The 17,812-nt window shown below is 36.3% G+C and overlaps 2 protein-coding genes across 2 annotated transcripts; one reads left to right on the plus strand and one right to left on the minus strand.

The window, feature by feature from the left end:
• Positions 1–357: 357 nt before the first annotated feature.
• On the minus strand, positions 358–4,871 carry LOC112027323 (protein NRT1/ PTR FAMILY 1.2-like). Its single transcript, XM_065775913.1, has 4 exons — positions 4,824–4,871; positions 4,549–4,701; positions 1,521–2,074; positions 358–1,434 (listed from the first exon to the last, which is right to left on the minus strand). Exons 1-4 carry the CDS (start codon positions 4,869–4,871, stop codon positions 561–563), a joined length of 1,629 nt encoding a protein of 542 aa, XP_065631985.1. The 3' UTR covers positions 358–560.
• An 8,642-nt stretch (positions 4,872–13,513) lies between these two features.
• LOC136068574 (uncharacterized) lies at positions 13,514–14,485 on the plus strand. Its single transcript, XM_065775914.1, has 2 exons — positions 13,514–14,038; positions 14,246–14,485. The coding sequence occupies exons 1-2, from the start codon at positions 13,514–13,516 to the stop codon at positions 14,483–14,485; spliced, it is 765 nt and encodes a 254-aa protein (XP_065631986.1).
• Positions 14,486–17,812: the final 3,327 nt, after the last annotated feature.

Genomic DNA, 17,812 nt, shown 5'->3' on the forward strand with positions numbered 1-17,812 from the left:
TTTGAATTTTCATAAAAATCTATTAGTTCATGCTTGTACCCCTAAGCTGAAATCTCAATTCCATTTTTGATAACTTTCACGGAAACCTACAATTGACAACATTTTTATTAGGGACAATCATAATATGCCACCTCATGAATTATGAAAAAGATTGTGAAAATTTGCGTCTCTATTCATATTACATATAGGTAGAATAGTGTAAAGAATTATATAGCTAATAGCGTGATCATTAACTAAGCCAATTTACTCTTAAAACTCTGGTTTTATTTGATGTACACAAATTATTTATGCTGGTGAGGAATATTGTAGATATTATATATAGAATAAAATTGAAGATTAATTAACATCTTTAATTGGAACTTGAAGTTATATCATAGATTCAAAGATGATAGTCTTCATTATATTTCACTACATAGGCATAGCTCACAAATATTCACAAGAAGCAGCACAAAATGGTTAAACATACATCAAGCTAATTACTCTAAAAGATATCAAACTGTGTGGATGGAAACTTTATTAACTCTTATTTGACCTTTAAACCTTTCCCTTGCTCTTTAACTTCATTCGCCAATTTGTCCATCCTTAATTTCTGATACTAATTCAACAGCTGCAGGTCCATAAATCCAACTACAAACAAAAAAGTACAGCAAATTTAGAAAGCTCAACACAGCAAGAAGCCAATAGTAATTGTCATAATGACCCTTGTCAATATTCTTTGAAACCCAGCTATCTTTTCCTCCACTTGAAGTTATTTTATTAACAGTGCTCAGTATAGCACTAGCTATCAAGCTTGCAAACCCCATTCCTAATTGAAAGAGAGCCATGGCAATACTTGACATACCCTTTGGCAACTCTGCATAATAAAACTCAATCTGGCCTATTGCATTAAAGGCTTCAGCTAATCCAATCAAGCAATATTGTGGCACAAGCCACAAAGCAGACATCTCTGAGTCTTCATTTGCATTGTTCATAAACCCTTCCTGTATCGCTCTTCCACGTCGAATTTTCTCTACATTTGCGGAAACTACCATGGCCAAGCATGAGAGAAATACTCCAATTCCCATTCTTTGCTTTGCACCTAGCCACATTGGTTTACCTTTGATTTTTGACGCTAAGGGAATGATCAGGCGGTAATAAAGAGCAACCCAAACTATTAAAGCAACGATTGAAAACAATCCAAAAGAGGCTGGTGGAATTTTAAAACTTGAAGTGATGTGTCTGTTCATGGACTTTGCTTGACGCAATGGAAATGAGCTCTGAGTAGTGCTTATTGACACCATGATCCCTGTAGACCACAATGGTAAGACCTTAATGAGTGCTTTTAGCTCTTCCACTTGCTCTATTGTGCAAAAATTCCAAGGATCTGAAGCTGCTGATGCATTTGGTGCTATCTCTTTTCCAGTATTTCTAATGATGCAAGCTCTGTTTAAAAACCTAATAATAACAAAGAAATTCAACAAAGGTTTATGAATGTTTGGAATTGAAATGTTGAAATTGAAACTATGTTAAATATATGATACCATAGCTTGTTGGTTGGCAGGACAAGCTTTGAGCCCTTTTGATAATACCACTTGTAACTTAAATCCGTGTGTGGCAGTGGGAATTTTCTTTTTCTATAAGCAGCCACAAGCACTTGAAGAAAGCTTGTGAAAATGCTCTTGCTGGGTTTCTTCATGACATATAAGGGTGAAGCAAGGAAAAAGAAGAAAGCAGACAAGAACATAAGAATGGTAGGAACTCCAAAACCCACTTTCCATCCTAGATGATCTTGAATGTAGACAATTCCCGTGTAGGCAATCAAGATTGAAAGAGCTGCAGAAGCATAGTACCAGCCAAAGAAGCTTCTTAAGACACTCTGGCTTTGGGGATTATCTCTCTTTTCTAACTGATCTGCACCAAGTACTAAGGAACATGGCCTAGTTCCACCAGCTCCAATGGACATGATTGCAAAGGAGGAGATTAGAAGAGTCATTTGAGCAGTTGTTGGAGATCTGCAGCTATGTGTCGTAAATGGGTTGCATGGAGGAGGCCGTGCTTCTGGAATTATGGCTGTCAAACATAGGAGTAGCATTCCCTACAAAAATGAAAACTATAATGTTATTTTTCTTAATAAAAGTACAAAGAAAGACCTTTTTTTTTTTTTTTTTAAAGGATAAAGCTTGATANAAAAAAAAAAAAAAAAAAAAAAAAAAGGATGCTCAAGGTCATCAATAGTATTAAACTAAATTAAGCAGGACTCACTTGTTAATATATAAAAAAAACCCAAGGACCACAACTATGGCTCATCCCCAACAATGGCAAAATTACTAAAATAACCTTGAATTTAGAAAATCAAATAAAGCATAAAATAAATTATAAAAACACAATTAACTCCATCAACCACACGCAACTATTTCCCCCTATTGGGATGGGGGCATAGCACAATTCGTCTTGGAGGATAGAACCACACTATGGTTGCTCCATCAACCACATCCATAAGATTGCTTCTCCAACCACGCTAGAGTTGCCATCAACCACTCCATAACTTTTTATTACATTAATATTTTGAGAATTCCATTGTTTGATCACATATTCTTCTTGTTCTTAATGTCTATGCCAAATTCTATGTTTATTAATTGGATGTCTTTACTATTTGATTCATAAATCATACTTTGCATATAATTTTAAAGTTAAACATACTTGAAATTAAACATGAATTGATAAGATAGTTACTGATATTTGATTAGTTTGATATTTTGTAAACATGTAAATTAGAACAAGAAATATAATTTAATGGTTAATTTGTCAATATACTCATTTAATGAACAATTATAGAGCGCTGTAATATTGTCAGTCTTAAGGAGCTTATTAGGCCATACCAGGACTGGTCAGCGTGATGGGAAGAGATTCTGGCAGCTTAGCTATATTTCACTTGGTTGTCGGAGGTCTCTTGGTCTTATATTGCGTGCATCATGACACATGTTATTGAATCCACGATGAAGAGTGCACAAATCATTAGAAATTAAATAGAGGTCAATGATTTCTTAAATTAATGCAGTAGTACTTAATTAGAATTCCTTTTGTGTTTGTTAATTTGCTCTAGGATCAATGTGATACATGTTCAACGAATACATGCCCAAGTGATAAATGGATAAAAGAGCCGGAAATTACAATATTTTTACGACTAGCCAGATGATTTGGAAAAAGCGAATGAAGTCTCGCCTAAGCATTCCAAGGCCTAACCCTGCATCCCTAGCTAGAAAAGCTACTGCCCCCTACCTTAGAATATGTGGAGGCTAATTTTGGTAGTCTCACTTGAGTTCCTAATATTTTTTGTTGTTTTGTTCTCTATAGGAATTCTCTCTTTTTTTTTTTTCTTGTTTTAGTTGCTTTGGAGAATTAAATGGAAATGACAACCGATTTAGATATAGCAGAAGCCTTTGTATTGTTGTCTCTATTGTTGGTTTTGGGGAGGTGTTTCCTCTAGCCTGTACTGGTTGCTCCAGTTGTATACTTTATGCGGTAGAACGAATTATTTTTTTTTTTTTTTTTTTTTTTTTTTTACAAAATAGAAATTCTAATCTAGCTTAATCTAAATATAAATGTGTGTGAAACTCCCTGTTGAAGACTTGAACCCTAACCATTATCCCTCGCACCTCACAAACATTTATACTTGAAGAATGACTACCGCACCAAGGGTGTGCGGTAGACTAGTACGTTCTTGAGCCAAATTTTAACATCTCCTACTAGAACACTTATACAAACCCTAAATCTTAATATTGTGTTACTTCTAGAACTTATATAGACCTTAAATCTTAGCTACTCCTACTAGAACTAAAACCTCTTTGACTAGTAAACCAAACCCTAATGGAATTGAACCAAATTAAGATCACACATAAAGATACTCCAAAATCCTAATATGCTTATGTCAAATCTTAACTTCTCCTACTAGAACACACTTATAATTAAAGACCCTAAGTCTTAATAATGTGTTACTTCTAAAAATACCACACTTAAATAGAGACTTTAAATCTTAACTTATCATGCTAGAACTAGAACCCCTTCTAGTAAATCAATACTTAATGGAATTGAACCAAAGCTCACATATAAAGAAAAATGTATCTATAAAATGAGTGTATTGAAAATGAAAATATTAAGATAGATAAATATCTCAGCAAAAAAGATTAAAAAAAAAAAAAAAAAAAGATAAATGAGAATATTTCAGTTTAAAGAGACATCCATGTCACTATGGCTTTTGTGCCGTTCGAGATGGGTGAGATCTATGATTAATGCACAATATCATGAAAAGTGAAAACAATTTTTTTTGTTTGCTGCAAGCCGTATCGGCAATAGGTCTACGGGGTTAAAGTGCCAGGAGATATTGCCTTAAATTATAATCTATTAGATAGAAAAAGAAATGTCATAAGAAAGTTAGAAGATCAACAAAAAACATAGTAAGTACGTACCAAGAGACTGGCAATTGAACCCAAGGCAATGGTGAGGAAGCGACCCAGATATGAATCAGCAAGGAAAGCCCCGAAGAGAGGCATGAAATGGGTGGCAGCTAACCAGTAGAAGAGGATGTTGGTCCCTTCGGCTAATCCCAGATGGTACTCTAGCATCAAGTACATTATCATATTTGGAACCAGCCCCCCAGCTTGCCACCTTCTCAAGTGCCTCATTTGCTGCAATTATTAATTTCAACAAAACTTCATCATAAAGCTGCAAGATCATACAACATATAGTATACTGCAAATAATATTAAAAATATAGCGAAGACATTAAAAGAAAAATATTCTCTTCTCTTTCCTTTTGCATGTACCTATTATGAACGGTATGGTTACCAAGCCTCCCTTTGGTCTTTTAGCTGGAACATCTTGGTGGGTATTCATTTCTGTGTGTGTGTGTGTGTGTGTGTGTGTGAGAGAGAGAGAGAGAGAGAGAAGTGCAACTAGCTATGTGGCTTCCGATATTCTTTTTGATATGGAGAAGGCAATGGTGGATATACAGTTGGTTGATATGGAGAAGGCACTTGACTAAGCAAAACATATATTTATAGAGGACAAATTTTGGATTTTCATACCATGGAACTTCCAAAACTATAATATAAAAGATGCAATATTGGAGTATTTGGTAATCTTTCAAAAAAAAACCAACCCAAACATTCTATCAACGTATACAACTAATCATCAATATGTATATAAAATAAGAGGCCTCATGCAGAAGTACATGAAGTTTTTTCATATGACGCTTTGTATGAGTATTTTTTTCATTTAGCCTCTCACCTCCCATCTTTTTTTCAATGATTAGTTTAAGCTATAAATGTAGAAAATTAAAAGATTTGGTTCTTCTCCCTTTTTCAACTTCTTGAAACTCTTCCACTTTTAATTTCATTAATTTAAAAAATGAAAGGTTTTCTCCATTCAATGTTGGTTTTCATGTTCTTTTATATATATTCCACTTTCATAAAATATCAAAAGGCCAAAAGAAAAATAGGACTAGAGAGATAGAGAGACAACGAGTGAGAAATTAGTGTTAAAAAGAGTATGAAATTGAATTTGGTTTCAGGTGCATATGCTCTAAACTCCTTAACAACACTATCAAAGCTTGATACAATGCTTTCACAACATATGAGGTCTCTAAAAGGTAAGTGTTTTTTGTTTTTATTTATATTTTTGGAAAGTGTTTAATCTTTATGTAAGTGATTAAGGTACTTAGATGTAAGTAAACTCATTAACAACATTATCAAAGCTTGATACAATATTTTCACAACATATGGGGTTTCTAAAAGGTATGTGTTTTTTTTTTTTTTTTTGTGGAAAGTATTTAATTTTTGTAAGTGATTAAGGTACTTAGATGTAAGTAAAATTAAACGTAAAATACAAAATAGTATAAGTTTATATTTTCCTGTTCAATTATTGTTTTATTTTTAATCTCTTGAGATGTATATTTAGTTTTAAGAATTAGAAATTATAAACCTTAAATCTTAGATGTTTAGCCTTCAAAAGTTCACATGTTTTCTTTAAAAAAAAAAAAAAACCTTCTACAAAGAAAAAGAAAAGGAAATAATAAAAAAATTTATATTGGAAACGGTCAAATATAAGAACTAAATATACATGTATACCTGATCAAACAAAAAAGGGCATATAGTAACATTCTTAGAGTCTAATTAATTATGGTTACTCATGGATATATTGTGTTACAATTTTTTTTTCATTCATTATTTTAGTGACGTATATAGTACATAATCAAAATTAATTTTCCAAATATTATAACACATATGAGCATTATAAAATAACTAATAATGAATGCGCAAATCGCGCTGGACACCCACTAAACAATGAGTCAAATTTGAAAGTTACAAACTAAAAAATATTTTCAATAAAATATTGGAAAAATAAAAATGAGATTGAGATTGAAAAATATTGATACCATTTATTTAAAGGTGTATCAGTGTATGGAGTCTTTGGATCTAAACACATAAAGGAAGAGACTTTTTTGCTTTAGCAAACTTAATAAAGATTAAATAATGTTGTACAATTAATGAACTGGATGATTAATTGATTTTCTTGAATAAAATCTCTAAAACAATTGTGCAAAACTAGAAAAGCGCCATGTGGTAAAAAATAGGTCATTCTAGAGTTTATGGACGGGACTGTTTTCCAGCTTATCCCTTTTATATATTTTGTTAGGGTTTAAACTTTAAAGATGTTTTGAAAAAATGGTGTGACTTACCTCTAGTACTTTTTTAAATTGACATATCTTTTTTGTTTTAAGGACAAAATTTAGGTATAATACCTTAAATGTTGTTTCTTAAGTTTCCCACTTAAGATTGAGCCATATGGCTACTTAACTAAAAAATATACTTCAATCTTATGAGAAAAAATTCACATGGTAGAATCTTAAGAGAGAAACCTAAAGAACAACACCTAAGTATTATACCTAAGTCTTACCCTTATTTTAAATATACAATAACATGTAATAGTAGGTTTTAATCCACAACTTTTATTTAGTTAGTGGATGATAGAATAGTTTTTTATTAAAACAAATAGATATTCATTTTTAAAAAGTACTAGAGATAAGCCAAACTTTTAGAAAAACTGATGCCTAAACATACCAAATTATAATTGAATTAGAAAAGTAATGTCAACACATATATATTTGGGCTGTATCAATAGAATTATATTATGGTTGAGTCTGGGTTAAATGACAATTGAAGACGACAAAGTTTCTATAGGCTCAAAAATGAGTAGTTGATAGTCTTTTACCCATATATTTTAAACCATAATGAATTTTTAAGTAAAACTTATAACAATCAAAATTAGGCAACCAGTTTTTAGACTTTGGGATCATGTATATCGACTCAAAATCTTATATTGTGAAAGAAACAGAACTGGAAGTTAGACTCTTGTGGTGCTTTGGGCGACTAGAACAAGTGGAGAGATGATTTGGGTAATTAATATGGAAAAACCTCAATTTATGGTGTTTTCTGATCTTGCGAGGTATATCTCAATCTTATATTTTTCACTACCGTGATTTCTCACCGTTCTAGTTTGTGCAAATAAAGATTTCATGGATGAAATCACTGTAACGGATTTCAAAAGTTCTAGGATTACTACAATAGAAAGGCAAGCAAGGCGTTTGTAAAAGTTATGATAGTGAGTCTAATCGTATAGAGGTTTTGTAAGTAGACTAATGTTTTCATAGCAAGTTTTCTGTAAGACCAAGACCCTAAAGTGTTTTTCTATAGAGCAATGGCGGAATCAGAAATTTTTTATAAGGGGGCCAAACTAAATATAATAAAATTCTTAAAAGATTTTTTTTTAATGGTTTTTTTTAATTTTTGAAAAAGAAATTTTTTTCATAAGGTAGTTCTTTTTTTTGAGAAGTCATAAGATGGTTCTTGATTAATAAGATATTCAATGAAAAAAAATATAAATAATAATAAACTGTATGCTTATCAAATAATTAATTTTTATGCACTAGTTATATATTTATTTTAAAAAAACATATAAATAATAAATTGTGTGCTTATCAATCAAACAAAATAAATAAAATAAATTAATGAAACCTTAAAATTTAGCTGTAACTCACAAATGGATTCAATTTGCAAACATATTAAACAATCTTGTGATCTACAGCTACATGCCAAGCAAAAATTTAAAAAAAAAAACACACAAAAAACACAAAAAATTATATTTAATATTATTTAAACATTACAAGTGCAAGCCAACTGTAAAACACAAATCAATGCACATTTAACAAAAGAAGTCTTTCATTTTTTTTTAGGTATGCACGGCTATTCACTTTAACATACATAATCGTATGATTATCCCACTCCCACCCAACTAAACATAAACAAAGACAAAGAAACAGCACTTAAAAAAAAAAAAAAAAAAAAAAAAAAAAAAAAAAAAAAAAGAGAGAGAGAGAGATCTACAGAGATCAACTAAGCAAGAAAGAAAGAGAGTCAGAAACAAATATCAGTGCCGATTGATCTGGACGGAGCCAGCGCCAGTCATCGAGTGGAGGCTGGAAGCAGCTCGTGGAGGAGACAACGGCAAAAGGGGTTTTTTTTATTATTTTATTTTATTTTTTCTTTAAATGGTAGATATATGTGATACGTTAAAGCAATAAAGCTGGTTCTTCTTTTCTTCATATTTTTTCATTATTGGAGGAGTACTTCTAATTGGAAGATAATTCTTGATTAGCAAAGAATTTGTTTGTTTTATTTTTTATCTTTTTTCCTTTTTGGGATATTTTATTATCATTGTTTTTCCTTTTTTGGGATATTTTATCTCGACCATTGAACGAACAAAGTGAGAAAAAGTTAAAAAGTGGAACTAGCAAAAAACAATTTGTGAGTGGGGGAGAGGATAATTGCACTAAGTGCACGCGATCCTATCTGCTATATCCGACCTTTTTCTTTCTATTAAGGTGTTTACTTTGTCTATATATAATTTTTTTCCTTTACATATTTTATTGGCAATGGGAGAAAATCTTGAAACTAAGGCCTTGTTTGGGAATAGAATAGAAAGGAACGAGAAGAAAAATTTTAAAATATTCTTATATTTTTCTGATTGGGAGTTTTAGACTCTATTAGGGAAGAGAGAATGGAACAAGGAAGGAAGAATACAACGAAATAGAATGAAATAAAAAAAAAAAATATTTTTATAATATTCTTCTTCTTATTTGTTTGAGAGAGTTTTAACGTAGAGGATAAAAAGTTTATTTTTTTTTGTTTAAAAGTTTAAGTGGGAGAATGCTTATTCTTCTATTTTTTTTCAAAATTTTAAATTTTAATTCCTTTCAAAATTAGAAAAAAAAAATTAAAAAAAAAATAAAAAGGAATAGATTTAAGTTTAATAAAATTTTTGTTAAAATTCTTAAAATATTCCTCGGTTCTTTTTTTTTTTTTTTTTTTATTCAGCCGTAAAAAAATAAAGCTATTATTCTTGCACGTATTGCTCGTCCTCTGCAAAGTGAAGTTGCTACCGCTGGTTTTTCTTTTTCTTTTGTCTGCTGCAATTTTCGGTTATTGCTCAAACTAAGTATGTATATCTTTTTCTTTTTCTTTTCGGCTGTTTGCTATTCTCTTTTTTTTTTTTTTTTTTTTACGAACTATTTGCTAGCCATTCATGAGAGTGATATATAGTGTTTTTGTACACCTAAAAACCAAAGCAAACTAGCATTCTCTACACCTAAAAATGGAAAGAAAAGAAACAAAGAAAGTTACCTGTACAGCTAAAGAAAAATTGTATTTAGAAATTTGAAAGTGAGAACTGCTAAAAAATTTACTATAGAACTGCTGTAAATTTGAAAGTGAGAACTGCTGGAGAACTCAACTGATTTACTTTTTACTCTAATTCCTCTTTGCTTCTTCTGTTATTTACGAAACAAGTGCCGTGTTAAGAGGAAATGTCTCCAAGGCTTTTTACTCAACTGATTTGCATTTTACACTTGCAATTTTAATTCAACCATCCAATTGGTTAATATCACCAAGGCTTCACCACGTGTATGGTTAAGAGCTAGTGTACAAGTTTAGACAAAAGACAAATGTGTGGTTGAGGAAAAAACAAGAGTAAAAAAAAAAAAATTTAAATGAGAAGAAAGTAAAATGAAAAGTATTTTAATTAAAATAATAGTAATTTAGAACTTTAATGAGTTAGATTAGTTTAGAACTTTGCCGGCTACTATTAAAGTATTTGACAAAAGTACAAAACACCTATTTCTCTTTGCTGCCATGGCTGTGAATTTAGTGTTATTGTGGCATGTCTGCATCATAAATACGGGTGAGAAGAAAGTAAAATGAAAAGTATTTTAATTAAAATAATAGTAATTTAGAACTTTAATGAGTCGAAGTAGTTTATAACTTTGTCTGCTACCATTAAAGTATTTGACATATTAGTCCTCAAAAAAAGTATAAAACACCTCTTTCTCTTTGCTGCCATGGGTGTGAATCTAGTGTTATTGTGGGATGTTTGCATCATAAATACGAGTGAAAGATAATGTTATAATTTAACACTTTGAATCCCAAACAAAATTAATGTTTATAGTTTAACAGTTTTAGTTTTAGATTAGTTGTAACGCATTCATAATTAGTTAGACTAATAACGTAACTATCTTTTTAGAACATGTGCCCATAATTTTCTAATTTGGACTAATAACAAAACTATTTTTTTACTTAGATAGATTTGCATGATGAGGTACTTAAGACTATAATTTTTTCGGACTTTGTGCAGAAACTAGCCTTGGTTCATGCTACATGCCGTTATTTGTGTTACATTATCCATCAAAGGCAATGACTAAAAAGAAGACACGTTCTCCACATTCCTACACAATCAACCATAGAAAGACAAAAAGTTCATGATGAACTAATGTCTCGACTTAGGAATAGTGAAAAATGCTATGATGTAATACGCATGGGTTCACAAGCTTTTCAAGGTTTGTGTGACATTTTGCGTAGAGATGGTGATCTTCAAGACACACAGCGTGCCACGGTTGAAGAGCAAGTTGGCAAGTTTCTTCACATGCTAGCACATAATCAGACGACTTGTACAATGTCCTTTTTTTGTCATTCTGGTGAGACCATTAGTCGCCATTTTCATAACGTGTTAAGATCAATAATTATGTTAGAGAATTAATTCCTTCGACAACTTAATGGAACCCAAGTGCCACTTGAAGTACTACAAAGTAGTAGGTTCAACCCATATTTTAAGGTAAATATATCATGCATATAATTTATGTGGGGCCAGAAAGTCAGGCAGCCTCGGCCCACTTCAAACCAGGCCCAAAGGCCCATTCTGAGGATGCATGTGGGGTCCGAGGATAAAAGTACGATGTCCAGCCCCCAAGGAATAGGTCCGAGGATGACCCTGTCCTCGGACATCCGAGACCTTAAAAGTACACAAGCACCACACCACCAAGGGGGGGTCTTCTTGAATATCCAAGGAGGAAAGGGCAAGTGCCACGCGTCGACAACGAGAACACGATGGAGGAGCAAGTCTAAAGCGAACTGTCACCTCCATATAAATGCCCACAACTAACGTCCTGGCTGCATTAATGAGGAGGGGATTACAAAACAGTGTTGCATTGGTTGCTGCAACCCACAAGAAGAATGGGAAGGTGGCTGATGGGATAGGTACTCAAGTGGTGGCCTGGTTGCTTAACAAATGTAGGGCTACGATCAATGGGAAAAGGAGGATATAATAAAAGGGACCCTTCTTAAGAAAAGGGGGAGAGAAAAACAGTGGGGACGAAGGATAAAAAAAGAGGAAGTCATAAGAACAGCAAGCTGGCCGAAGAAAGGTCAAGGAGCATCATGGTTCACGTTCATCTAAGAACTACCACGCGTGGTCGTTGCACCCCTTACTAGGGCCTAGTTCTTGACCCCGCTCTCTACAAATTAGTTGCAGGGCTAGCTGGACTTGGGTCCACTCCCGTAACATACAGGGCAGCCTGAACCTAGTCTCTACAATTGGCGCCGTCTGTGGGAAGAACTCGTGCATTGGTAAGGACAACAGCCAAGCATGGTAGGGTCAGACCCTCACCAAAGGAGTTCCCATCGGCACGAACCGGCTAGATCCCAACGTCCAAATAACTATGGTGACACTGGGCACAGCCGAAACGAGGAGAACAGACGATTCCAAGAAGAAGCGTGCATACCTCACAAACTAGCGAAAGCCACACACATAGAAGCTGCCGCGTGCCCTAGAGGCACGATAACGGCCCGGCCACGCGATCGCAAGAGGATAAGAGTCACGTATCCTAGAGACAGGACGGTAAGGTGGCCATGCAGTGAGAGATAGATGATTTGAAGAGAAAGCTGCGCCATGCACAGCGAAGGCAATCCGAGCCCAGCTCTAACTTACCCTCTGACGACGAAAATGATGACGACTACAGGCAAAGGTCGACAACACCCCCGAGCAAAACTTTTTCCCACGAGGATAAGCGTTACCAGAGGCGTAGGCGTGGCAGCCCAACCCCTAGGGGCTTAGGAAGTGACGCCATGAGCAGGGCGCTGGACCGGCTCTCTAGGTCGCCCTTTACACGTCGCACAGAAGAGGCGATGCTCCCTCGGAGGTTCCAGCAGCCAACCTTCACCGTTTACAATGGTAAAACGGACCCCGTGGAGCACGTGAGCTAGTTCAACCATAGGATGGCCGTTCACTCTAAGAACGAGGCGCTGATGTACAAAGTCTTCCTATCCAGCTTGGGACCTGTGGCAATGAGGTGGTTCAACGGCTTGAGGATGAATTCCGTAGACTTGTACAGACAGCTGACCCAGGCCTTTGGTTCCCGTTTTGTCACGAACAGCAGACCTCATCGGCCCATGAGCGCGTTGCTGTCCCTAACCATGCACGACGACGAGACCCTCAAGGCTTACTTAGATAAGTATTGGAAGATTTACAACGAGCTGGATGGCAAGTACGACGATGTCGCCATCAACACATTCAAGAACGGGCTCCCAATGGGGTACGGCTTGAGGAAGTCCTTAACTGGTAAGCCCACCACCAGCGTACGGCAGTTAATGGATCGGATCGACAAATAGAAACGGGTGGAGGAAGACTTGCTATAGGGCAAGGGGAAGGAGAAGGCTATCCCTCAGGAGAGGAGGGATTCCAGGTCGAACAGGTATAACAACGCCCGTCCGAGGAGAGATTTCATGGGACAATCTGGGGCAACAAACGCACAGGCTGTCGGTGCTGTGTTCCGAGAACCGGTACACAGGGTGCTGGAAAAGATCAAGAACGAACCGTACTTCAAGTGGCCGAATAAGATATCGGGGGATCCTGAGAAGCGTAATCAAGACTGCTACTGCCAATATCACTAGGACCACGGGCACGCTACGGAGGACTGCAGGAATCTTTGGAACTATCTGGACCAGTTAGTCCAAGAGGGGAAGCTGAAGCACCTCTTACACCATTCCAACAGCCATCAGGGCCAAACCTACTAGGAGCCACGGAGGGACACTGCCATAAGGCAGCCTGCTGGAACGATTAATGTGATCCTGGCTATGCCAAGAAGAACAGATATGCGCCCCTTGCGAGTGCTGTCTGTGACCCAGGTGGCCGCCGGGGAGTCCCAGTCTGAGCCAAAGAGGGCCAAAAGAGGCTGTCACTCGACCCTAACTTTTTTCGCGAAGGACAAGGACGGGACCACCCAACCCCACGACGATGCTTTGGTGATCACCCTCAAAATTGGGGACTATGATGTCAAAAGGGTGATAGTGGATGGTGGCAGCGCGGCGGAGGTTATGTACCCTAACCTCTATAAAGGGCTGGGGCTAAAGCCTAAGGACCTGTCGCCCTATAGCTCCCCCTTGATGAGCTTTGATGGGAAGCTAGTCATCCCAGAGGGCGTGATCAGGCTGCCCATCCAGACCGGCCCGGAAGTAGTAGAGGTGGACTTTATAGTAGTGAACACATACTTCCCCTACACTGCCATTGTGGGAAGGCCTTGGCTCCACACCTTGGGAGGCGTCGCCTCTTCCTTGCACCAGAAGGTGAAATTCCCGTCTGGAGGCCGAATCCTCGAGATCCAAGGATGCCAGTCAACGGCAAGGCGGTGTATGGTGGCAGCCACCTCACGTCCGCAAGATACGGAATCCTCGGCCACCGTGGCCGAAAACTTATAGCAGTTAACCACCTCGGTGGCACCAGCTGACAGGGCTGCCGAGGAAGCAAAGCTTGAAGGCCTAAAAAAAGTGGTCATCGACGACGACCAGGAAAGGTTCTTTCAGGTCGGAACCTAACTGCCTCCCCAGGAGAAAGAGGAGTTACTTGAGTTCCTCAGAGGGAACCTTGACGTGTTCGCATGGGATCCCTGCAATGCCCCAGGGATTGATCCATCCTTTATTTGTCACCACCTTAATGTCAACCCTTCCGTGACCCCCAAGAAGCAACCACCCCAACGCCTGTCAAAGGAGCACGCCAAGGCAATTAAGGAGAAGGTCAATAAGTTTAAGCGCGTGAGGGCTATTAAAGAAGTATTCTACCCCGAGTGATTAGCCAACATTGTGGTGGTTAAGAAGAAAAGCAGGAAATGGAGGGTTTGCGTAGATTTCACAAACCTGAATAAAGCATGCCCAAAGGACCCCTTCCCAATGCCACGAATAGACCAGCTAGTGGATGCGACCGCAGGCCATCCTCGGATGAGCTTCCTAGATACCTTTCAGGGCTATCATCAGATCCCATTAGCCTTGGAGGATTAGGAGAAGACGGCCTTCGTGACACCCATCAGGAACTACCACTACAAGGTGATGCCATTCGGCCTGAAAAACGCTGGATCTATTTATCAGAGGATGATGACAAGAATGTTCGAGCCGCTGTTGGGCAAAAACATTGAGATGTATGTTGACGATATGGTGGTGAAGAGCAAATTGGTGTCCGAGCATCTGGAGGACCTCGGCTGTATATTCGACGTCCTCAGAAAGCACAGGCTGCGACTAAATGCTTCCAAGTGCTCGTTTGGCGTAGGATCTGGCAAGTTCCTAGGCTACATCATCACCCACCGGGGGATCGAGGTTGACCCCGACCAAATCAGGGCTATCCAAAACCTAAGGCCTCCGCGAAACCCCAAAGAGATCCAGAAGCTTGCTCGAATGATCGCGACTCTGAATCGATTCATTTCCAGGTCGGCCGACCGGTGCAGACCGTTCTATCTCCTGATCAATAAGTGGAAGGGATTTGAGTGATCCGAAGAATGTGCCATGGCCTTCCAGCAACTCAAAGATTACCTGGCCCGGCCACCCATCATATCTAATCTGAAAGCCGACGAGGTCCTATACGCATACATTGCTGTGGCGCACCACGCTGTGAGCCTGGTGTTGATACGAGATGACAGTGGTGTTCAAAAAACCAATCTACTACGTTAGCAAGTCATTACACGAAGCCAAGGTCAAGTACTTACCCTTGGAGAAAGCCATACTTGGTGTGGTCCACGCTACGCGAAAGCTGCCCCATTATTTCCAAGCTCACACGGTAGTCGTTTTAACCCAATTACCCTTGAAGTCCGTACTTCGGGCCGCTGATTACACAGGAAGAATTGCGAAGTGGAATACCATCCTGGTGGCCTTCGACATTAAGTATATGCCTCGGACCGCCATAAAGGGCCAGGTTCTGGCAGACTTGACGGCGGAGTTCGCTGAGCCTACTATAGAAGTGGGGGCCGAGGGAAGGATCGCTGATGAGAAGCCAGTTAGTGCAGTCTCTGTCTCGAGGTNAAAAAAAAAAAAAAAAAAAAAAAAAAAAAAAAAAAAAAAAAAAAAAAAAAAAAAAAAAAAAAAAGAGAGAGAGAGAGATCTACAGAGATCAACTAAGCAAGAAAGAAAGAGAGTCAGAAACAAATATCAGTGCCGATTGATCTGGACGGAGCCAGCGCCAGTCATCGAGTGGAGGCTGGAAGCAGCTCGTGGAGGAGACAACGGCAAAAGGGGTTTTTTTTATTATTTTATTTTATTTTTTCTTTAAATGGTAGATATATGTGATACGTTAAAGCAATAAAGCTGGTTCTTCTTTTCTTCATATTTTTTCATTATTGGAGGAGTACTTCTAATTGGAAGATAATTCTTGATTAGCAAAGAATTTGTTTGTTTTATTTTTTATCTTTTTTCCTTTTTGGGATATTTTATTATCATTGTTTTTCCTTTTTTGGGATATTTTATCTCGACCATTGAACGAACAAAGTGAGAAAAAGTTAAAAAGTGGAACTAGCAAAAAACAATTTGTGAGTGGGGGAGAGGATAATTGCACTAAGTGCACGCGATCCTATCTGCTATATCCGACCTTTTTCTTTCTATTAAGGTGTTTACTTTGTCTATATATAATTTTTTTCCTTTACATATTTTATTGGCAATGGGAGAAAATCTTGAAACTAAGGCCTTGTTTGGGAATAGAATAGAAAGGAACGAGAAGAAAAATTTTAAAATATTCTTATATTTTTCTGATTGGGAGTTTTAGACTCTATTAGGGAAGAGAGAATGGAACAAGGAAGGAAGAATACAACGAAATAGAATGAAATAAAAAAAAAAATATTTTTATAATATTCTTCTTCTTATTTGTTTGAGAGAGTTTTAACGTAGAGGATAAAAAGTTTATTTTTTTTTGTTTAAAAGTTTAAGTGGGAGAATGCTTATTCTTCTATTTTTTTTCAAAATTTTAAATTTTAATTCCTTTCAAAATTAGAAAAAAAAAATTAAAAAAAAATAAAAAGGAATAGATTTAAGTTTAATAAAATTTTTGTTAAAATTCTTAAAATATTCCTCGGTTCTTTTTTTTTTTTTTTTTATTCAGCCGTAAAAAAATAAAGCTATTATTCTTGCACGTATTGCTCGTCCTCTGCAAAGTGAAGTTGCTACCGCTGGTTTTTCTTTTTCTTTTGTCTGCTGCAATTTTCGGTTATTGCTCAAACTAAGTATGTATATCTTTTTCTTTTTCTTTTCGGCTGTTTGCTATTCTCTTTTTTTTTTTTTTTTTTTACGAACTATTTGCTAGCCATTCATGAGAGTGATATATAGTGTTTTTGTACACCTAAAAACCAAAGCAAACTAGCATTCTCTACACCTAAAAATGGAAAGAAAAGAAACAAAGAAAGTTACCTGTACAGCTAAAGAAAAATTGTATTTAGAAATTTGAAAGTGAGAACTGCTAAAAAATTTACTATAGAACTGCTGTAAATTTGAAAGTGAGAACTGCTGGAGAACTCAACTGATTTACTTTTTACTCTAATTCCTCTTTGCTTCTTCTGTTATTTACGAAACAAGTGCCGTGTTAAGAGGAAATGTCTCCAAGGCTTTTTACTCAACTGATTTGCATTTTACACTTGCAATTTTAATTCAACCATCCAATTGGTTAATATCACCAAGGCTTCACCACGTGTATGGTTAAGAGCTAGTGTACAAGTTTAGACAAAAGACAAATGTGTGGTTGAGGAAAAAACAAGAGTAAAAAAAAAAAATTTAAATGAGAAGAAAGTAAAATGAAAAGTATTTTAATTAAAATAATAGTAATTTAGAACTTTAATGAGTTAGATTAGTTTAGAACTTTGCCGGCTACTATTAAAGTATTTGACAAAAGTACAAAACACCTATTTCTCTTTGCTGCCATGGCTGTGAATTTAGTGTTATTGTGGCATGTCTGCATCATAAATACGGGTGAGAAGAAAGTAAAATGAAAAGTATTTTAATTAAAATAATAGTAATTTAGAACTTTAATGAGTCGAAGTAGTTTATAACTTTGTCTGCTACCATTAAAGTATTTGACATATTAGTCCTCAAAAAAAGTATAAAACACCTCTTTCTCTTTGCTGCCATGGGTGTGAATCTAGTGTTATT

This window comes from Quercus suber, unplaced genomic scaffold (genome assembly GCF_002906115.3).
Source record: "Quercus suber isolate HL8 unplaced genomic scaffold, Cork oak 2.0 scaffold_122, whole genome shotgun sequence".
Taxonomy (NCBI): Eukaryota; Viridiplantae; Streptophyta; class Magnoliopsida; order Fagales; family Fagaceae; genus Quercus; species Quercus suber.